The 23,040-nt window shown below is 35.4% G+C and overlaps 1 protein-coding gene across 10 annotated transcripts in view; it reads left to right on the forward strand.

Annotated features, from left to right (window-relative positions):
* The window catches only part of Camta (Calmodulin-binding transcription activator), a 157,132-nt gene that overhangs the window by 55,494 nt on the left and 78,598 nt on the right, over positions 1–23,040 (forward strand). For 8 of the 10 annotated variants that reach the window (XM_088046461.1, XM_088046464.1, XM_088046466.1 and 5 more), the window contains exon 3: positions 178–711. In XM_088046461.1, the coding sequence (XP_087902587.1) occupies positions 178–711 (534 nt within the window). Of the gene's footprint in view, positions 1–177; positions 712–19,351; positions 19,468–20,193; positions 20,537–23,040 lie in introns of those variants that run through there. The other 2 variants (XM_088046467.1, XM_088046469.1) reach the window with 2 other exon arrangements.

The following is a 23,040-nucleotide window of genomic DNA, read 5'->3' on the forward strand; positions in this document are numbered from 1 at the left end:
ATTTAATTATTCCGAAGGTTATGGTTTGTTTTCGGAGCATTTAGCCATTTTGCTTTGTTGCAAAGTTATGCACCTAACCAGAAATTTTCGTGTTAAGATGCAGAACACAAGCGAAACGGAATTGTTAATGTCGGAGCAAAAATGGATTTTTTTAACGAGGATTTCTCTTTGTTTCAGATTCGAAGCCCTCGACATCTAACCAAGTGAAAGACCTAAAACCCGACAAACCAATGCACAACACAAACGCGAAGCTCGTGCGTGCTCTGACGAACAACCTGACCGAATCTCGGCCTTCGGGGGCTGAAGTGAATCGCGGCAACATCATACTAGTAAGGGGTGCAAAAACATCGGATGGCGGCCATATTCTTTTACGTACCGACAGCTTACCAACGTCGAAAACCAGTTTGGTTTTGGAAGAGGGCGAACACGGGAAACTGGGCCAGATTTTCATACAACAAAGCGATTTAGCCGAGGGTGTTTTGTTGCAGTCGGTTAAGCGTTTGGGGGGTGGCACCCCAATTTTTTTGCTGAGCGGAAACGATAACGGAAATGGACATTTTCTTATACAGACCACGAGCGCGGAAGATGTGCACAGTGTCGCTGATATCGGGGAGGAACACGGAGGCGATAACATCCTGTTGCAGGCTTTGGAAGGATTGCACGATAACGAAACGAGCAACAGCAGGGGCATTTCTACACCAATTGGATCAGGTAAGGGTTTAAATTAGGATTGTGGCGAATTAGTGGGACTAACGCTATCAATTTTCGGGAGATAATGAAAAAGTGGGCGCGAAAAAGGAGACATAAACACGTACGACAGTCGGAAGGAGATCCCGATTTTTTTTAGGGGCGTTTGATGGCAGTTGCGAATGGAGACATTGTTTCCTATTCCATGTATTTTCGGATATTTTTACATAATAATCTCACAGCTTCGGATTTCGCAACTTCTCTTTTACAATTTTAACACATATATCTTTCTTTAATTTAGCAAGAGCGCTGACAAGTGTATTTATTTATGAGTAGATTTTGAGAAATGGATGTTACGAGATCATGCAAAATGCAAGCGACGGATTTAAGATTCGGAACGGTATCGAGCTGCGGATTTTTATATTGATGACGAAGCCGGAAGTTGGATACATTTATTCCACCCAATTTCATGCACAAATGTCCGATTTCATAATTACACTGCACGACAAAATTAAAGTTTCTGTTTATTATTCTGTATTATCAAAAATGCACTAATAAAGTGCCACTTTATTCACCCATTTTAGACAAATAAAGTACTCTTTTACTCTCTAAACACTTTAAAGAAAATTATGCCACATTTCTATGACAACAATACAAACTACTAAGACGGCCCCTTGAGAACACAGCTACTTTTTAAGGAAAACACCCCGATTTTCAAGGGTTAACAGAAAAGCAGAAAAATCGTGAAGACTCCCGTTTTAAAGGTATATTTTAAAATTAACATTTTTTTAAATGGCCCCCTCAGAACACAACACATTTTTAATGATTTCAGCCTGGTTTTCAAGATAACTTTTGAAAAGTTAAAATTTTTAAAGAATTTGCCCGGTTTTTCCAAACGTACCCTTTTTAAAAAAGTCAAAATTCGGACAAAGTCCTCATGAGCGAAGCGAATTTTAAGAAATATATCCTGTTTTATCAAACGTGAATACGGTTTAAGTTACCATTTAAAATCACTTAAAATTCGTCTTTTAACCCTGTTTTTCTGTTAGGCTACTTCAGAACAAAAATGAATACGTTTTCGGCCAAGAAAAGTTACCATTTAGAAACACTTAAAATTCGTCTTTTAACCCTGTTTATCTGTTGGGCTACTTCACAACAAAAATGTATTGGGCCACATGCCCTTCGAAATACTTTGTTTTTTAAGCACTTTACCCCTATTGTAGCAGCCTTCTTAATTAAAAGTTAAAATTTACCTTTTTTGCTCAGTTTTGCTATGATGGAGTCACTTCAGCAAACAATGGGGAGTGATAGATCACCCCCCATAAAATTCAATAGAATTTACACCAGTTTTCAAGACGGTTAAAAAAATGTTGATTTCCAAGGCTTTTAGACAAGTTTTTTTTTCAACTTATATTTTGATTCTAAGATTAAATATTTTTTTATAATAATTGGGGCAGCTCGAATTATTGAAAAACAAACAATTTGAAGATAAAATAGATTGGAAAAAGGTATCAAAGCACCATAAATTATCGGAAGACTTTATTGTTGAATTCTTTTATAAAGTTGATTGGGAAAGGGTATTAAAGTACCAAAAATTATCAGAAGATTTTATAAGAGAAGTTCATGACTTTTAGACCTGCGGAGTCGTAGAATTTGACGATAATAAGAGAGCGATAAAAAGAAATGAAGATGTTAAAAATATATGATAGATCACAGACGATTAATTAGTTTTATTATTTGATCGATAAGACTAACTAATGTATTTGAAATATCATCAAATTCATAATACATTTTATCTTTAAAGAAATATTTTCTATATCTGAATGCTCTGCTTATATTTGGAGGTATTCCAGCAAATAATTCTGAAATAAGGCCATTTTTCTTTGATCTAAACAAACACTCATCAAACTCAATGTACAAGACTTTATTATAAAATATATATGTTTTTCCAGAATAAGTTCTAAATATTGCATCAATTCTTTTTCCTTTTGGTATTCCTAAATTTTCAATAGATCGACCGTTATATCCACTTTTAACATTAAAACTTGGAAAGTCAATTAAATAATATAAATTTTTAACAACTATTAAAACATCGCCTGAAGGTCTTTGATAAATATGTGAAATTTCTTGAAAATCATCTGGTAAAAAGTATAAATAATCTTTAATTAATTTCGGTTCTTTATCATAAGTCATGTCTTTTAAATTGACCAACCAAACATATTTCTTATAAAAAATATACATATGATGATTTGCAATTAAGAATGTATCAATTTCTTTATTAAAATCACATAAATTACCAAATATACCTTCGACATCGGCTTCACCTCTAGGTTGGTCTTCATGGACGCTTTCTTAAAATTCGCTTCGCTCATGAGGACTTTGTCCGAATTTTGACTTTTTTAAAAAGGGTACGTTTGGAAAAACCGGGCAAATTCTTTAAAAATTTTAACTTTTCAAAAGTTATCTTGAAAACCAGGCTGAAATCATTAAAAATGTGTTGTGTTCTGAGGGGGCCATTTAAAAAAATGTTAATTTTAAAATATACCTTTAAAACGGGAGTCTTCACGATTTTTCTGCTTTTCTGTTAACCCTTGAAAATCGGGGTGTTTTCCTTAAAAAGTAGCTGTGTTCTCAAGGGGCCGTCTTAGTAGTATACAAGTATGGCTTTCTAAACGCTAAAAATTTGTCACTGGTGTCACTTCTGTCAATTCTTTTAATGCCTTAATTGCAACCAACAGAGGCTCTGGATAAAATCTCGTATTATATTCGCGTGTAAGGACAAATTATTCACTCCAAAAATCCTATTCTCTCGATCTACGATCTCGAGAATAACTGATATTTGTCGTGAATAATTATTATTATTCATTATAATTATTATTATTTAATAAATATCTATTATATAGGGGAGACCGGGGTATAATGATCCCTCTAAGGTCTTTAGTCATTGCTACAAAATTTTTATATTAATAAATCTACTAATTATGCAGGAGCTTTGACAACTAGTGTACTACAAGTCCGCTTAAAAATTCATCCTAAATCCATTTTCATTAAAATAAGAATTAAGTGCAAGACTCCAGAAGGACTCCATGGACTAGAGGTAAAATGATCCCTCGATTGGGGTAAGATGATTCTTTTCCATCGTAAAGTTGTGTTATGTTTAAAAAGTTTTATAAGTTAAGCAAAAGTTAGTGGAAACGGTGAATATATTTAAGCATTAAGATAAAAACAAAATAAACTTACATAACAAGAAGTAACAACAAAATAGGGACTGTTATTGAAGACATAAATAAACTAAACGAATTACTTTTTTTTTTAAACGAATAGTTTTTTCTGATTTTAGAAGTTTTTTATCACTGTCTTTTGTCAAATATCATCATATTAGAGGTAAAATGATCCCGGGATGGTTTTACCCAGTACCTAAGTGATCGTTTTACCCCAAGTGCAATAAGGACAAAGATCATAATGTATAAATTTACAACATGCAATGTTGCAACTGAATCTACAAAAAATTTAAAGTTTAATGTTAATCCTTTAAAACACCGCCGGTGTCATTTTGAAATTTTCATTCGAAAGGTAAAATACATTTGATTAAAAAATGCCTTACCTTAAATCGAACTAAGGAAAACACAAATATCGCTGTATTTTTTTTGAATATCCACCGAACTGCATGCAGGTGCTTGTCTGCAATATTCGCAGGTTCAGCAACATATTTAATCATTTCATTGATAGATGGAATTAAGGGCAGTTTGGGAAACAAAGGAAATCATTTTACCTCGAAGGATCATTTTACAAAGTATTGTATAATATACTCTTTATAAAACAAGTGATATAATATGGCTACAACACATTTTGGTGACACAATCTAGTTCACCTGTCAAACCTGTCAAGTTGTAATAAAAGTCAGCATTTTAAAAGCCGTGCGCGGTCGTAGATAAAACGTATATCATATGTGAACGAAATGCCATTATAAGCTTGTAAACTCATAAAATCGTTATAATTTAGCATTTCTCACACTTAATACTGATAATATAAATATCTATTTTTGTTTAAATGATGCAGAGGGCAAAACATGTTTTGTGCAGTGTTTGAATTAAGTTTCGCTCTCTGTGCATCCCAGAAAAAAGCACCAGTCCTTTTGATTAGCTCGTTTCGTTTTGGCGTGAAAAATGGCAGAGTCGCGATTTCCCCGATAAAAATACAAGCCAAAGCTAACGAGCAAATGCTAGAAAAAATAATCAGATTGAACCTGAGTGAATGAAGCTTTTATCGGAGCTTAAATTTATTCAAATGGCTGCTAATTAGGTACATAATTTATAATTATAGTGGAGGCGCCGTTGGCTTTTTCGTTTTAATTCCTGAGTAAGTCGAGCACGTTCTATTTTTATTCGTTTTGAAATTAGGAATTTTTGCGATGTACCGTTTCGTAATTCAATCTATAGGTAGATAATTCGATTGGTCGTCTGCAGCCGACGATGTACGACGGTTGCATGTCGCGGAGGATGTAAGATTATGCATTTTGAACGTGAATGCAAATTTTCCTTTAAAAATTGCGCCATAAAATACATGAACCGGAAAGAAAACATTCTTTGTGAATAATGCATCACTTAAGTAAACGAAAATCTCCACTAAAGTGCCCCGTAAAGCACAGCATAACGCACACACCGGATCCTCAAATTGTTTTTTAATAAGGGACTATTTTATTTCAGCGTATTTCCTGTCATTATCTTTTCGTGCACCTTATTATCTTGTCAGCGTTTTTTCTCTGCACACCTAGTTTAGCTCACTTTTATTCTTGTTACATGAGAAATTCAATTACGTTTTCAACACGGAAACGGTTTCAAATAATACCTGCATTCTTCCACTTATTTATTACTTATGTTTCAAAGTAGCTACGTTTAATTTTTACTACCAGACGTGGCCTACAATTTAGATTCAATTTATACACGAAAATTTAAAACACTTCGTTTAAGACAAACAACCACATAGTTGCATGCTCGGATTCTATTTTCATGTTTCTCTTACATGCAGAAATAATAACATGGCCTCATCACCATAAGGGTCAGGTTTGGCTTAAAGGCCTTCAATCTTTAATTCCGACCAAAAATAACATTTCAGATTATTAATATCTCTTCAATGGACGTGACCATCCGACACGTTTATTCTCGGATGAATTATTTCAACAGAATCTGTTTTGTTAGGTACATGTCAATAGAGACAGTGTTGATATTTTAATGCAGTATTATGTAGATTAAAGACGAGGGATCCTATTAGAGGATGGCTAAAATTAATTACAGACTGAAATGGATACGTTGCCATTGATATTATTAGAACCTGACACACAAAGATGGGGGAAGTTTTTATAACAGCATTTCGAAAGAAGAGAGATTTTTGTTTGACGGATGGAGAGTTATTTTACGGTTTAACGGGTTTAACGATGCAAAATTTGATCTGAATTGTCGGATGACAGGCGGAATTCAAATCTGCTAGTTTCTGACTTTCATTGTGTAGATGTGGAGATGAAATGCAAATTCGAGCTGCATGTGACTGAAAAACTTTCAACGGAAAACATTACAATAAAAATGTTTTTTTTTACAATCGCTGTGTTACGTTCTTTTATTCTGCAGAGCGTAAAAGTGATCAAACGGGTGCGTTTATAGATGATTTATCGATTTTTGTTAGATTTCACCCATATTCGCGCCGATTTCTCAAATGTATTTGTTGCACCCTTGAATCCGGTTCGCAGGACCAATGTTTGGACCTTTAAGATCCGACTCAATGTTTGATCGTTGAGGTGCCTTGATGTTGAAGGTATTGTTCGAAGGACCAGGGTATAAAAATACTGTTTTGGAATAACTTGTGTATTTAACCCAATGTGTACATAGGTACCAGTGAAGTTTCTGTTTCTGAGTCTCGTAACGTACTACTTCAACTCTGTACCATTTAAAAAATTATAATTTAACAATATTGGGGAAACCACCCCTTCTCCGGGGTTGTAGTTACAACTGTATTGCTGGTTGCAACAGTATTGATTATTGAATTTTGAGTTGGAAAATATTCAAAGCTCAATATTTCCGCAACTACGACAGATTTTAAGAAACGGATTTTTTTTTTATTTATTTTATTTTGTTTATTTGTTAATTTGAACTATGCGGGCTCATTTTACCCAGAATTTCGCGTTGAATCCAAAACTACCCTTGTTTTTCTCGTCAGTCAACAAATAACTGACTGCCAGTATTTATCGTTAAATTTTGCATTTTACTGCGTCTGTAGTAACAAATATTCCTAAAATATGTTTTTAATAAACAGATAACTATGTTTTATAGAAATGGCTGTACAATTCTCTCGCGAAAACCTCATAGCGCAAGCTCGCTCATTTCGCTATGAGGTGTTTTGGCGCTTGTACGGTAAATAACTTTATTAATTCAACAAATTGATTCTTTAGAACCGTTCAGTGAACTGCAACTAACTTTGAGCTAACAATTTCCAATAATGAAACAGATTATCAGAGGCGATAATAATACGCTGTGGTCAAAAAAATCAATTTAGGTCAGTGCTTTCTGAATAAAGTTGATTGGCACTTGATTATACTGATTGGAGGTTGAATTATTTACGAGCAACTTAATTTGACTGTAATTATTTCAGAAAACTAATTTTTATTGCTTTTTATTTTTAATTTGGTTTACTTTGGATTGAATTTCGGCGACAATGAAATTTTCGGAATTAATTTCAATGACGAAAAACCGTCGGAAGCTTTTAAATATTTACAAGAGCCATCGCGAACGTAATGTGGTCTGGAAATATTCATGTGATTGAGTGCGCAATTCGTAGTTTTGGGGGTGATTCGTGGAATTACGATGTGGCGACCTTCCTTTCTCACAATGGCCGACGGCCCTGCAAGTGAAATTGCCTGAAAGGCCTTTTGAACCATTACATTTAATTAAGTGAGGGAGGGAACTTTATGACTTTACAGGTTAACCCGTTTTGCAATTAGCTTTTGACAGTTTGTTTTAGTTCGGTTGATGTGTCCACTCCCTCTCTTTCGTTTGGCCTCTTTTAACAACTTGTTTGCTGACGTCGCTCACAAGACTACAACTTTTCCATTCATGTCGTTATGAAATATGAACGAAGAGAAAAAACGGAGACTTTGAGGAGACCAGTTAGAAAGTTTTTCAGATGTAGACAAAACGATACTTTAGACCTTATTCACGCCGAGAAATTAAGATCACAAAGAGCAGAGAACAATAAGTTTGACGTGGCACTGGACTAGGATATTTGTCACGAAGTTTTGGGTAGAGGTTTGTGTTTGGGAAAGATTGATGGAGGTGCCTGCGTCATGATTTAAAAAGATCATTCAAAGAACAGTCTCAATTAAAATATTTTCTTTAAATTTATTAAGTTGGCTCATTGAGGACAGAACTTTGGGAACTTAGTTTGGGAACAATGCGAAGATGCCTCAAGCTGATGTGAATAATTTTTGGGTCTGCGATGGAACGAACATAAACAGCGTCATGATGACCCGTTCAGAGATATATTTTGCACATAATCGGACTTGGAAACCCCTATTGTATTATCTCGGTCCACGTGAATGTACTGAAACTACAATGCAATCGAGTTAATGTCCCGTAAAATACAGATTTAAATTAAAATTACTTCCAAGTGTTTATTTTTCGTCCTTGGTTTTGATTTCAACCTCCAGGGATGGCACCACTGTCGCCTTCTGATACACTGTATCAATGTGACGCTGTTGTTTTACGATCCTCGTAAATCAAAATAAGTTTACATCAAGAAAACTACATCTTATTACAGTACATTACTCTGCAAATACACTGTTTCTCCTTCTACGTGTCGTGAGACTTCCAAATTTATCCACTCCAGAATCGGATATGATTGCATTCTGCTCTATTATTTCGCGGAGACATTCCACTCTACTATATCCCGGTTCGCATAAAATTTTATTGGAAATGCAAATACCGTTAACTTAATCTAAATATTTGCGAAAACCGCGACGAAAAATAGAACCGCATTACCCGAAAACATGGTACATTGACAGTTATTTCCTAATTTACGCATCTACAGACGCGAAAAAACCTCTTCCGCTCGAGACTGAACAATCACATAACGCATAAAAAGGTATAGGCGGTAGAGACACTACCCCAATGTACAGCAGGGATGATTCGATTTGTCTGCTTGACACCAATTTTTATTACAAAATTCTTTTTTATGACAACGGCGGAAATAAAAAGTGAAATGTTCGAGTCGCTTAAGAATGACGAGCGCCAGAACTGTTTTGACTTTTCGGTTGTATTAGGGAGGAATCTTGACCTTCTCCACCACATTTATTCGGAGCCTATTTATTCAAAATCAATAATTGTCCGATGGCAAGAGTCAGTCCTTTGTGGGTTTAGTAACGATCAGAGCGGTTCTTTGTTCTCTGCCATTTTCGCTGTTTCATAGAAATAGTTTTTTTTATATACTGCTGTCATCGAAAATGACAATTAGCGTTTGACTAAGAAGAAGCGTATTTTTTCCAATGCTCATTTTAAATAACATGACTAAAACTATAGCAAAGTTCTGAAATCGATATCTCGCTTATTTTTTGGAGTAAACTTGCGTTTTACGCAGAATTTTCCGCAGATTCCATATTTGGGATTGAAATTCAGATCCGACAACAAATAACTGAGGTATGGCCGATCAAAGTTTCGGAAAGTTGATTTTCATTTTTCCTAATTTTTCTTAATTTTTAAAGTTAAATATCTCTGAAACTATTTGAGATATTGAGATGCGGTTTGCGCCATTCTTTTTCTCGGCTCATTTTACGTTAGAAAATGTTCTCAAAAGGCCAAAATTTGATAGTCGATTTTTCGCGAAAAAAAATTCCGACTCAAACGATGAAAATTTTTCATTTTTTTTTATTTTTGGCCATAGCTTGTAAACTACAGGGTGTCCGGAAAGCGGCGCACCACCTTGAAAGGGGGTAATTGGGTGGTCCTCCAGAGTACCAAAAAAATTTAAAAAAAAATTCCAGACTCTCTGTTTTCACAGGAAGACCAAAAGAAAATTAGGAAAATGGCAACATTGCTGAACTTTTCCTCCAATAATTTAAATTTCTAGTATTCAAAGCCATAGTAACGTTGCTGTTGTATTGTTGGCGTTAGTCAGGTCGGCTCATGAACGAGTAATGTAACTATGGTTTCAAGTGAACGATGCCACACTGATGGAGCTTGTTGATTCAAAAACTTTGTTAACAGTTTTCAGGCATTTCTTGCAAGATTTTTCCGATTTTCTTTGCACCATGCTTTTGAGCAAAATGTCCTTTAGGTAACAAATTCATTTAAACGTAAAATTATTGCACAGAAATCATTAATTTTCGCATCAAACTTTACCTCTTCAATCCATCATACCTCGAAAAATTGAAGACATGGATTTTTTTTAACATTTTTCCGGTGATAATAATAATAATAATAATAATAATGTTTATTGGTGTTATAAATACATTGTATTTTTACACACGTCAATTGGGGTTTCTATTTAATTACAGATATCGTCGAACTTATTTTTAATAAATTCCTCAATTGAGTAGAATGATTTGCTAATCAAGTATTTTTTTAGTTGTTTTAAAACAGTTTGATACTGTTGACATCTAAATGCATGTGGCAGAGCGTTATAGAATTTTATGCAATAATAGTTATTTCCACATCTGGATCTAGTAAGTCTCAAATTTTCAATATTCACATCACTGGCACACATCTCTGGCATTGTCCGAGTATACAGTTTCACGGTGGTGCGCGACTTTCCGGACACCCTGTCTTTGTCCGATCGATCTCAAATTTGGCCAGTAGATAGATTTCGAGCTCCTCTTTCGACTGATGTATAATTCAAAGCTATTAAACGTCGTTTTTATTTTGAAAACGTTGATTGAAAATCACCCTAAAATGACGTTTTCAAAACAGTTTTAGCCAATGTTTCGTTTATTTATTAAGCAAACTCAATAAATTTGGGTCTCATTTTACGCAGAATGTCACGCTGAATCCAAAAACATGAGAATTTTCAATTTTCGTCTACAAATAACTGAGTTATGGTCGTTTGAATTTTTGGGTCGTCGCCAGAGGGCCAAATTTTTGAAGGTTCAAAACAATTCGTACTCGATATCACGGAAATTATTTTAGATATTGAGATACGGTTTGCGCCATCGTTTTTCTCGCGATTTTTTACATAAGAAATAGTTCTTTGATTTTTCTACAGTCAAAATTTGCAAATTTTCGCAAAGATTCATGACTAAAAGTACAATAAAGTGAATGTTTACATTCGAAAATCACTTTGGTACCTAATGCATCGCTTTCTAGACGGATGACGATAAATATACTTTAATCAAAAAAATAAATAAAATCAGCTTATTCACACTGCTATTGACAACGCGAATGATGAAATTAAAAATTAAAATTCGCACTGCTATTAAAATTGGCTTGTCCGTAAAATACGTGATACTTCACACAATTTTTGCAATTTAAATTTTACGAAATCGGAAAAAAAGTTGTATGATACACGTGAATAAACAAATTTTATCCACTCAAAAACGTTATCACACTCGGCTTGTCGTAGATAAAATTCGACTTTATTCACTTATATTTATAACAAGCTACTCAAGGATCTAGAGCGGCAAAGTATGAAACAATTATACACAAGTAGTACTGTTGGTTTGAGGTTATGTTTCTGGTATGCTATTTTGATTTTGATAATAGGATTTACGGAAAATTGATGTAAATCAAGAAGAAGATAATTTGATTTCCATCAATAAACTGTGTTCATCTGCGGTGTTTTTTTTACTTTGACATAGCTTTGACATTTAGCGCTTAGTGACAAAGTTAATACCAACGTGCAATTGATAACATTAATGTTTTTTGTAAATAAAAATATGTACAGTTCTTTCGCGAAAAGCTCGTAGCGAAAGCTCGCTCATATGTAGCTCGTTTCGGCGGCAGTACTGTAAATTACTATTTCTTGTGTTTAGAGAGTGGTTAAAAATGTTCCGTTCCGTGTATTGCGTAGCGTTTGTGTGCTAAATATTTGGAAACAACTGTCAACCTTAGTTTACGAGTTTAGAGATTTTATATCAGAAGCACTGCTTTCAGGTCATAAAAAGTCTATTTTCGTGTAAATTACGATTTTTGCCGGGGATATATCATACTTAATATTATTATTCCAGATTTTAATACCGCCGACATAAAAAATGCCTTTCTCCACCTGTCCCATTAAAATGCTATTGTTGGCTTGAATGGGTTTGAAACAATCGCGGAGTTAAATAACGGAAATGAGATCTTTATTTGACAAGACCCGTGACGGATTGCTTGTCCATTTTCGAGATCGTTATCGTTGGTGTTAACAGATTTTTTCAACGCTATCAAGTTTCTGTACCGTTTGAACGTCGCTATTTGTTTCGGGACGCTTTATCGTTCGAAGGGAGCTAATGGGGTGGTATAGAAATTATCGGAGCTGGCGAAACGAATCCAATAAATAAGTGGCGAAATGAAATTGAAGCAGCGAGTCGATTATTAAAATAGGGTTGCACTTATCCTTCTTTAGTGCCTTCTATCGGCATTAAATGTCCTCATACGAGGTAAAAAGCATCCATTGCCAAATCGGCCTTTTTATTAAATCCCCTCATCGATCGCCGGGATTTAGGCGCTTGAAATAGGTGTCTATTGCATCTAAGTGCATTTCGGTTGTCTCATTCTTTTTCGATGGCGCAGGTTATGGTCAGGTCTCTGTCGCGCCACCTGGAACCCGACAATCCCATTAGAAAAACTCCGGTTTATATCATGGAACTATCTGCTTGCAGAGATTTCACTGTGATCAGCATTCTTCTTCAATTGAGACGTTGACACAGCAATGTACTCGGCAATATCCATTCTCTGCATAATGTTACTATTTGCAGCGATATTGGCTCTTTTATGACCAAATAGTTGTTATTAATGGATTTTGTTAAAGTATTCGAATACGTACATTACCGAGGAGAGAAAAAACGTTGCGTGCATAATGGAATTATGTTGCAAAACAGGAGCACACCCAAAATAAAAAGCTAAATAACGTACATCACGGAATGCCGGCTTTTCAAATCCGGGAATTTACGTATTATCCTTATTAAACGTTATTAACACAAACGGGCGAAGATGAGAGTTGTGGCGGATATCGCAATTTTCACGCTGCTTTATAACCCGCAGTGCCGTAAGTGATAATATAGAATTTTAAAATTTCAGGGAAAACAGACTCCGATTTTAGAAATTTTTATTTTTAGGACCACAACAAGTTTTAAAATTCTATAAAAAAATTGTACCTTTGGTTGTGTTGGCGCCACTTCGATGAAATTTAGAAAGGTTACTACTCTTACGTCATTCATTATCTGTAGCAAATTTCAAAATTCTGGGGCAACAGACTCAGATTTTGGAAATTTTTATTTTTATCACTACAAAAAGTTTTAAAATTCTATGAAAAAAATTGTATCTTTGGTTTCGTTGGCGCGACTGCGATAAAATTTGACAAAGTTACTACGCCTACTTCATTCATTATTTATAGCAAATTGCAAATTTATGGAGCAACAAAATCAGGTTTTAAAAATTTTAATTTTTAGCACTACAAAAAGTTTTAAAATTAAAAAAAAAATTGTTTTGTTAGTTTTGTTTGCGCCACTGCGATGAACTTTGGGGAGGTTACTACTCTTAATTCATTTATTATCTGTACCAAATTTCAAAACTTTGGAGCAAAAGAGTCAGATTTTTGAAATTAAAATTTTTAAAACTACTAAAAGGTTTAAAATTCTATGAAGAAAATTTGTATCTTTGGTTGTGTTGGCGCCATTGCGATGAAATTTAGGCAGATTGTTAGTCTCACGTCGTTCATTATCTGTTCCAAATTTCGAAATTATGTAGCAACATAATTCCACCAAAAGTAACGTGGCCCCACATGGATTGAAAGTAACGCGAGAACCGAGACATTATTATTGCATTACGTCCCTGCGAGCCATGAGAAATTTAAATCTTTAGGCATTAACGGTGGGATGAAGACGAGACTCTTTAAGAATTCATGTTAGGACAGGGAGATGTAAACGCCATTATTTAAAATGCTCTGCACATCGTGCTAACGATGACTGATGACTTTACGTATTGAATAAGATGAAATACTGCACTTTTAAAAGTGTTTTCCTCCGCCACTCGAAAATTTTATTCGACACCGCGGAGGGAGACATCACTATTTTTCTTCGCAAAATTAGTTTGCGGTCTTATCGATAAAAATGCTTTGAAAACAATATTTCGAGAATTAAGATATCCGCTTTGATTGCAACGGCGATTCTTACGAACCCGTTCCGGATTAATTTAATCTAACCTAACGTTTTTATAAAGTTGATTTTTAACTGTATTTTAACATGTCAACCGCATTCTTCGATACGGATCTCGCGTTTGGAAAATTGCAACTCGAAAAAAACTCTGTTTTTATTGGATAATACTTGGCAACCACAATACTGCCATATGAAGTGAAAGCGGAAACGGTCGCAGTTTCGGTCGTCGTATTTGTTTTAAAACAGCTTTCAACATGCATTTTAACGTCGAGAGGAACATTCGAAAACAATCGTGGTGGAGGCGCCGGGTTTTAATTAACTTACACACTTGCAATGTTTTAGGAATTATTCAGAGTCTAAGCATTTTCACGTTTATTAGGATATTTAGAAGCGGTGGTTGTTTCAACTCGGCAAAAATGTGTTTGTTCAATTAATGATTGATTTTACTTTTGGGGTGTATGGATTTTGTTGCAATTTCAAGCGGACTTTGTTAGGCGTGCATGGAGTTTATGAAGTTATAAATTGTAAGCAGTACCTCTGTTTACTGTGGAAAAAAAGAAATGAAACATGCATTTCTAACTTTTTAGTCGCGGACATGATGGGTTCCCAAAAATGTTCTAAAAAATTGAGAGATTTTTTTAACAACGTGAAAATCTCTGAGAGTCAGTTCTTGCCAAGATATTTGAAAAAAATTGATGAAAATTTCGAAAAACGAACGATTTTCAAAAACTCTGCTTTGATACTTTTTGCAGAGAACTTTTAAATTCGTGCTTCGATGTGATTCGTCATTAAAAAGCTTGAGATTTTTGCTTTCTAACGGGGTGTGAAACACGTTATCTTTTGCCATTTAGAAGTTATATATAAATATTTATATATGAAGTGATTTTGAAGTCTTTTTAGAATTGAATATTCTTGTAGGTCATCGTTTCAAAACCCGAGAAAAAATATCTAAAAATGATAACTTTTCAACTGTGTAATTTTTTAATTCCATTTTAGAAAAAACTAAACTAAAAAAATCGAAAATTTTTTAAACTTTTTTTTATTAAAATTTGTATCTCTATTAGTTTTTAAGTTATGACGATAAAATTTCTGGAAGTCACTACTTCTAAAGTGTTCTAAAGAATTAGAGATTTAGAAATTTTTATTTTTGGACGAACCAAAAACTTTCAACTTTTTTCATTTAAATTCGTATCTTGGTTAGTTTCTAAGTTATGACGATGAAATTTGGGGATGTGACTATCTTTAAAGTGTTCGTTAACTGTACCAAAGCACAAAAATCTAGAACAAGAAATAGAGATTGTAGAATTTTTCATTTCAGAACGAACCAAAAATTTTCAACTTTTTTTAATAAAGTATAAGTTATAGTATAAGTTTTATAAGGGGGTGCAAGATTTTTGAACGTGAGTATATTTAATGTTAATTAAAAATTTATAGGTAGTTCATCTCGTCTATACCGAGCTTTAATTTTTGGGGTTTTAATTAGTTTGTTGGAAATTTGTCCAATCGAATGCTAGGCTTTGAGAGATTTGCGGAAATTTACAAAAGGACTGAAAACTGGAAATGAATGTAAAAAAAATCCGAAAAATATAAAGAATAATACAAGAATATAAGAATAATAACGAATTCGAATGAAGGCGAAGTTTTTATTATTTCGATTGTGTTTTTGCAATATTTTTCTTTTGCGGCGAAACTGTGTGTTTGGGGTGTCTAATTGGGTAAGTTGGGTCCCGACGGCTTAGGTGGGTCGTTAATAAATCCCGTGTTTAGAGTTCGCTTCCAAACAGAGAATAGCGTTCTTAAATCTTGTTAACTGTTCTAATTACACGGCAACCTAGAATAGCTAAATTATATTTAAAAGGGCATGATTAACAGGCAAAGGCGGCCAATTAAAGTTTATTTAGTTCGTTATCGTAAGTTGGGGTGGGGGGCGTCGTTTTCACGACATCATCTCTAACGTGGTAATGGTCTATATTTCACGCTTTGTGTGTTTTTTGCCTTACCCGATCGGGCCTGGTACGCGATGTCACTTCATTTTCGTCCTTTTTTCAGGACATCGCCGTCTCATTTCCGCCGATTTAAAACACGCAACTTCGGGACTCTTTTCAAAACTTTGGGTTTTGTTATGGCCACACATAATTTTTCGTGCTTTTGCTGCCAGGGTGGCTGAAAGAACATTTTTCGTGCCACGCTACGACGGAGGAAGTTTTTCAGGGATGTTGAACAAGCCTGAATTATTTGGCACGATTTCGTCGCTATTTATTACTGGCTTATTAATAGTTTATAACTTTGATAAATTTCTTCGCTGTTTTATTGCTCTTTGCATCTTATAAGTCGACCACGAGCCATCACCACAGACGAGACTTGTTTGGCCACAGATTAATAATCATAATTTGTCCTCGTTTTCGGCAGCGAGAACAGGAAATCGTTACAACGCGGTTATTTAAAATTCAAATAACAGAACGTAATAATCGTTATGTTCCCTTATATTGGCAAATGTGTACGCATAAAAAAACGCGAATCGTTGGCAGAATATTAAACCATAACTTTAGAATATTTCAATTGATATTAACCCGAAAACTTTGCCCAGGCCCAACCGATCTATTGATTCCCGATCCTAAACTCGTAAAACAAATTGAATTCATACTAAGAACTTTGAAATTGGATCTAATATCGCTCATTTTTTGAGCCCATGAGGCAACGGTTTTGCCTTATATAATTCCACACTTTGATGGATTACTCGTATTTGTATCGACATCCAACCAAATCCATTCGCATCAGCAAATTTTTCTCCAAAGTTAATATTAGTTGCTCCGGACTATTTTTATTCGCTCCGGTCCACTGTAATACCTCCGTAGAAAAGCTCAGCATGTTGTACTTTATTCTCCGTAACCCTATTTAAAGCAGATTGCTATTCGAAAGTAATTTCTTAGCGAGGGCACACACGGCCGCTTCCTAGACAAGGTTTTCTGTCTGGTTAAGTAAACTTGGAAATAAACTCCTCGACAGTTGCTAGAGGGTTGTAGTTTGGGGGTGAGGGTTCGGAGATCTGGTTATCCCGTTAGCGGGAACTTATAAATCTGAACACTCCGCAGGTGGGTAATGGGAGCGGCGGCGATGCAACGGCGGCCACCGTAAGATTACATGTCTAGCGGATGGTGATATAATGGCGGTGTAATCGAGTCACGCGTGCCCATTCACCCCTTCATCCCCGGCGCTGAACCGGCACATACTCTCAGATCAACACCTACAGGGGTGCAAATTATGAATTAAAATTCTAATTTTTCTAACGTTTTACACGAGTTGGAGGACTTCTTTTACATCCATCACGTTAGCGCCTTTTCATGGCAGCAATCTCTTAAGCCTCGAGCTCAATTACCGTATCAAAAGAAATAAAAAGGGTGGCAAACTATTAGCATACGTGCGCTCATAAACGTAAATCAAATTCAATTACTTTACATGGGTGCTATAATATAACCGTTTCGGGAGTAAAGATTAGCAAAACAGACGGGTTTTCTTATGAATAGTTAATTTTTATGTTGTTATTATTCAGTTTATTAACAAAACACAAAGTACTTGGAAGTGGCTATTTATCGTCGGTTGTATTTTAGAGCGGCTATTTAGAAACAAAATATTGCATTAATTTAAAAATTAATGGTCTATTAAACATCAGACCACACAAAATGCGGTTTTCGAATAAACCTCCACTCGAACTAGCGTGGAAAAAGGGGCAACTAAAACTAAAAACTTTGCGACGAGCGTCTGCTTGGAACTTCTCAGAGTTAATAATAATCTTGAAGATTCTTGAATAAACGCGAAAGTTTCCATGTAATTGTTACAAAAATTCGCAAACAAACCTTGTGGTTCTAAATTCGGACTATGCGTTCATTTCCTGTTTGTTTTTAGCGGTTCGTTCCGAATAATTGATACATTTATTACCGTTACTCGCAAACTGTGAAATTAACCTTCCGTTCGTTTTTAAAATTACCACAAATTAATTTTGCATTTCGTTGTGGGACGGATAAATCGAATGCAGTTTTACGAACTAAAATTTTCAAAGTGTCGGTCACTCCGAAATCTGCCAATCACTCCGTGCCGCAATTACCCGCTCAAAAATTAAGCGACTCATTGAATATTTAAATTAGCTTTTATTGAATTTCTCTGTTTAAATTAAAAATAATAAAATTTAATTTGGATCTAATTTCACTTGAAATGCTAAAGATACAGCTTAATTTGCATATAAAAGAAACAAAGAAAAACGGAAGGAAACTGGAACAAAAGTTAATCAGATTAAGATCAAACAATTGTCTAATTAAGTCTTTAGTCAGTTGGACTAATCAATTTCGGCGAGTGAAGAAAAGAGACCGGTTTTTATATTCAGAACGGAATCCGGCTTTAATTCGGCTCTGCATCGAATAAGTCAATTATCATTCTTGGGAGATTTGCAAGTTGAAAGCACACACTTGCTCTTCCAACTTAAAAATTCTAATATTTTAATTCGTTTACGATGTGAAGTGAATTATCGATATATGAGAAAATAAATTTCGTCCGGCGCATCCGCCAATTCTCGATCTGAAAATACAGTATTTTATACGTCTGGAATCTTGGCTATTTATGTGTTAATTTCGTTTTTTTCCGGAACAGCGTTAAGATCTTTCTTATATTTGTTACGATGCGCACATGTTCATAATTTACATTAAACCTGTTAAACTGATTGCGTGGAAGTCGGATTTTCCTCTACTGAAATCTATTTTTAAACCTTCAGACTCAAGTTCGCTCGTGCAATTTTGATTAGTTACTGTTTTATTTTCTTTCTTTTTGCTGTATGAAGTTTGTGAGACTTTCAAACGCTTTTTTGCTGTCGTAATTAAATGACAATCCCGTCATCTCCCAAAAAACATGTCTGCAGGCGCGAAACAAACCTCGCAGCCCCAACTTTCCCCTTTGTGTTTTGATGGCGATAAGTATCATAATTTCCCGACGTAAACAGAAAAATAGAATGTTTCGTATCGCCCCCCATTTACACACTTTCTTATTTCTCTCCACGGCGTTTAAGCGTTTGGTCGTGCGAGAAATCCCTCACCAAAAAATGCTCCGGAATCCTCCCGGATTTAAGTATCGAGGCGATCATCCCCTCATCGATATGTTTACAAGTTTTCCGGTAAATCTCATTTAAAAGTATGGAAGTTGTGATCTTCCTCGAATTGTGTCGGTCCTGTACTCATCTTCGCGACAGTTCGCGAATATTTACCCGGAAGTATCGACGTGCGCACGCACCTCTCAAGCCCAGAGGCACGCGTCGCGACGTCCGCCGTTTCCCATTCCGACGCCAGTCGTCGCCTGACCGCGTCGTTCGTCGGTGCGTCGTCGTCGTCTTCCTCTATCCATACACGTGACTGAGAAACACGCGGTTTTACTTTCGTTGGATTGTGAGAAATGTTTGGCGAATTTAGGTAAACTGTGACGATGTTTTTGCTCTCATGGTTCTTGAAAATAATCGGAGATTTTTGTGGGGGTTTCTATTATTCTGTGGTATTTTTTAGCCTCATTACTGTTTGTGACAAGTTCCAATTAATGCGGCCGTGACCTTTGTCCCGTTTTGTTTTTCTCAGAAGGTTAAGCTCAGAGCTTTCTTAGCCTTTTCTTATCTGGTAATAAACCGTTTGTCCTATTATATTGTAGGGAGTAGATTAACCCCTCACATCAGTCGCCTTGATCTTTATTATGAAATGGCTTGTTTTCTCCGATGCCAATTTTTTTGACTTTTATGTTAACCAGGAGAAATAATGTCATTGTTTGCTTTGCCCTCATTTTTATTAATTCAACTGTAATATCTGGAGTCTGTAGAGAACGTGATTGTTTAGAGAAGAAACGATATTAAAAAAATGCGAAAATTACGTCGCTTTCATTTCAAGTCACGGCGAAGAGGCGAAAACGGAAAACGCCATTTAAACGTTTCCTGTAGCAGGATAGTGTTAACAATCGCGATTCCGCTTATATTATTTTTTGCTCCTAATACCAGAAATTAGGACACACCTCTCTTTCAAAATTCAAGTCAGTTCTATGGTAAATACCCTAAAAGTGGCAATTTAGCCTCCACACGTGTCGATTTATTTTTGTCAATCGCTTCTTTGTTCGTGCCGATATAACAGCAATTATCTTTATTATCGTGTGTTGCTTACTAAAATATTTATGTAGCGATTGACGTTGCAACGGAAAACTTTGTTTGCTTTTACGTGCTGAAACTGTGATTGTTTTCAAGAATAGTTTTATTTCTTTGCTAGCATGTGAAATTCGCGAGTGACCGAACGAATTTTAAATAGTGAACAATATGCCAAATTATTGTGATCAGTGATAAGTACAAGATTACGGTGGCGGGGTTCAGGCAACACCACGGGGGCGGACATGGCCACCATGTGCTCTATCATGGGGCGGTTTTGGGGTACCAAGGACGGCATATGCCCACGGGACATCACCATATTGCCACCATTCCGGCCCATTCGTCGATCCCGCTTAATGCCAGTGAGTAAAATCAGACGTCTTTAACTTTACATTGTTGGTTTGAGTGCCATCGATTCCACGATTGTTTCAAATATTTTATGTTTATGTCGATTTCGATTGAAAACTTATTTTATTGCAGATAAATCAAAAATGCATTTGGTGGAGTTTTATTATTGCTTCTCCTTTCTCTGGGACTGAGCGAACTTTTTTTTCGAAATGTCTGTGTTGATTTGGGCGGATTATTTTAGGGTATTTATGGGTGTATAAATCAATACGTTCAATATTTAATCCAAGTTTTGGACATGCGAGTAATAAATTATGGTCGTCAATTTGACATTAGTGCACTTGCAACTGTGTTAAAAAATGACATTGACGACCGAAATTAATTGCATCCGACTGTTTATAAGTTGATAATTTATTAGAAGCATTGGCGCGGAAAATTGGTAGAAAAAGCGCAACTTCGGAATAAAACTAAATTAAAATTCAAACCTGTTTTTAGTCGCAATATTTTTCTGTGTTATCTGCGCTTATCGCTAATTTAAGCGTGCATTATGCGAGGTGCGTAGAAGGGCAGGGCCTCTGTCCATCGAACTATCCCATGGCCGTTCCCGCTCCAATTAATAGTAGGGAAACTCATAACATTACTGCAAGCGGCCACAAAGGGCCATTAACTTTTAGTGATAGTGGCAGCATAATTTAGGCTAATATCGATCAATATATCGGAACATAATCCAGAGAGGGTGTCTCGACACAAGAGGCTAACCGCTAGCGACCTCTCTCTGGTTGCTATAAATAATAGCGATAATGAAATTTTGCTAGCTTAATGAGCCAGCTAATGTCCGACATCTAGCTTGTGTAGTAATTTCAGCCTGGTCGGGTCGTGGTTTTAAAAACTGATGCAGCTGCAGGCTCTGTCGCCGCGTTTTTACCTGGAATGTTATGATAACGAGCATGAAGGATCTTCTGTAAAAATCGTGATTTGTATCGAAATTAACCCAACAAGGAATTCCGCTAAATGCACTTAATTATATCTATATACGGCGCCGTTGTCGAGCTAAACCCGGTTTACTCCAGTGAGAATTGGAGCCGTTTGTCAAATGACAGGATACAGCTAATAGCATTATAAAATTTTCAAAGCCTCAAACATAGGGATCACTTTACGGGAATTTTTTGCGGTTATTTATGGAATCAGCATTGAATGTGTTCAATTTTTCTGTCCGATGCAAAACAAATAGCACACGAAAAATTTATAGTGTGACATTAAAAAATGTGTGTTTTAAGCCAATTTTAGCTTTAAAGGGATACTTTTAGTTGGTTATTGATTTTGCTAGCTATTTTTGGAAAACACATTTTGGCAGTTTTTTACGTCCCAGCTCAGGTAAACCAATTAAATCAATCACTTGTCAATGTCAGCTGCGGCGTTGGTATTTCGTTGCTTTTTTACGTGGGGTATGTATGGAATCGGGGAATTTGGGGATTTACGGTTCTCTGTGGTCAAGAAAATTTGTGATCATCCGGAAAATTTCAAGTCAGTTTTAACTGATTGTTATGACAATACTAATTTTGTAACTTGTCAGTTGCTTGAAGAGCCATCTTTTATAAAAAATTGACATCATTCATTACAGGTATCTAACTTATCTCTTTCCAACCGTCTTGGTTTTTAAAATTGCTTCTTTGTAAAAAAGTAACTAACTTGCTACAGGAATATAATTTGAAGAAGATATTATGTTGAACCCGTTCTTTAATTGTACCAAATTACAAAATTATCTGACGGACATGTCAAATCTTACAAATTTTCGATTGAAAAGAGAGCCAAAAATTTCTCCAAACATTTTCCGAAATTCCAAAATGAAATATGAGATGAAACCTCCGAAAACTTTCTTATAAATGACATATTTCCGAAACCTGCGATGCTACAGGAACAAAATTTGGTAAAGATACTATTTTGAACCCGCTTCTTAATTGTACAAAAACAACAAAAATATCGGACGAATATATCAAATTCTCTGCAGGAAAAATTACGTATGGATAACAAATTTTTCTTCAAGCGCAGTACAATGTATTATAATCAACAACATGCCATAAAGACGAAGTAACTTATGCATTTTGTAGGTAAACAATGTTTACATTATATTACTCGTAAAATTATGTTAGCGCCTTAACCAATCAGATCGCGGCTATCATAGTTCTATTTGACAGTGTCGTCTTAATTTATCATCCATTACAATTCTCACAAACTTTTCAGTTTGACAGCATCAAATTACTTTGGAGTTTTTGGTTTATCGAATGATTCATTGAGATTGCATTGCCTCGGTCGCAATTGTCTAGATACAAAAAGCTTAATTTCAGCTACTAATAATATAATATACTGTTCTTGATCACTCGTTACAAAAACTACTAAATCCTTTGTATCCTGTGCCCTTTCTTATCGACAGATTAATAATGAAATGTGCCTTTATTGCAGACAGATTTTTGGTTTGAGCGGCTGCCAAGACCGAAGCTCATTAGTAAATAATTGTAATGAT

Source organism: Gnatocerus cornutus, chromosome 9 (genome assembly GCF_029298725.1).
Source record: "Gnatocerus cornutus isolate USDA-ARS CGAHR chromosome 9, icGnaCorn1.1, whole genome shotgun sequence".
Lineage (NCBI taxonomy): Eukaryota > Metazoa > Arthropoda > Insecta > Coleoptera > Tenebrionidae > Gnatocerus > Gnatocerus cornutus.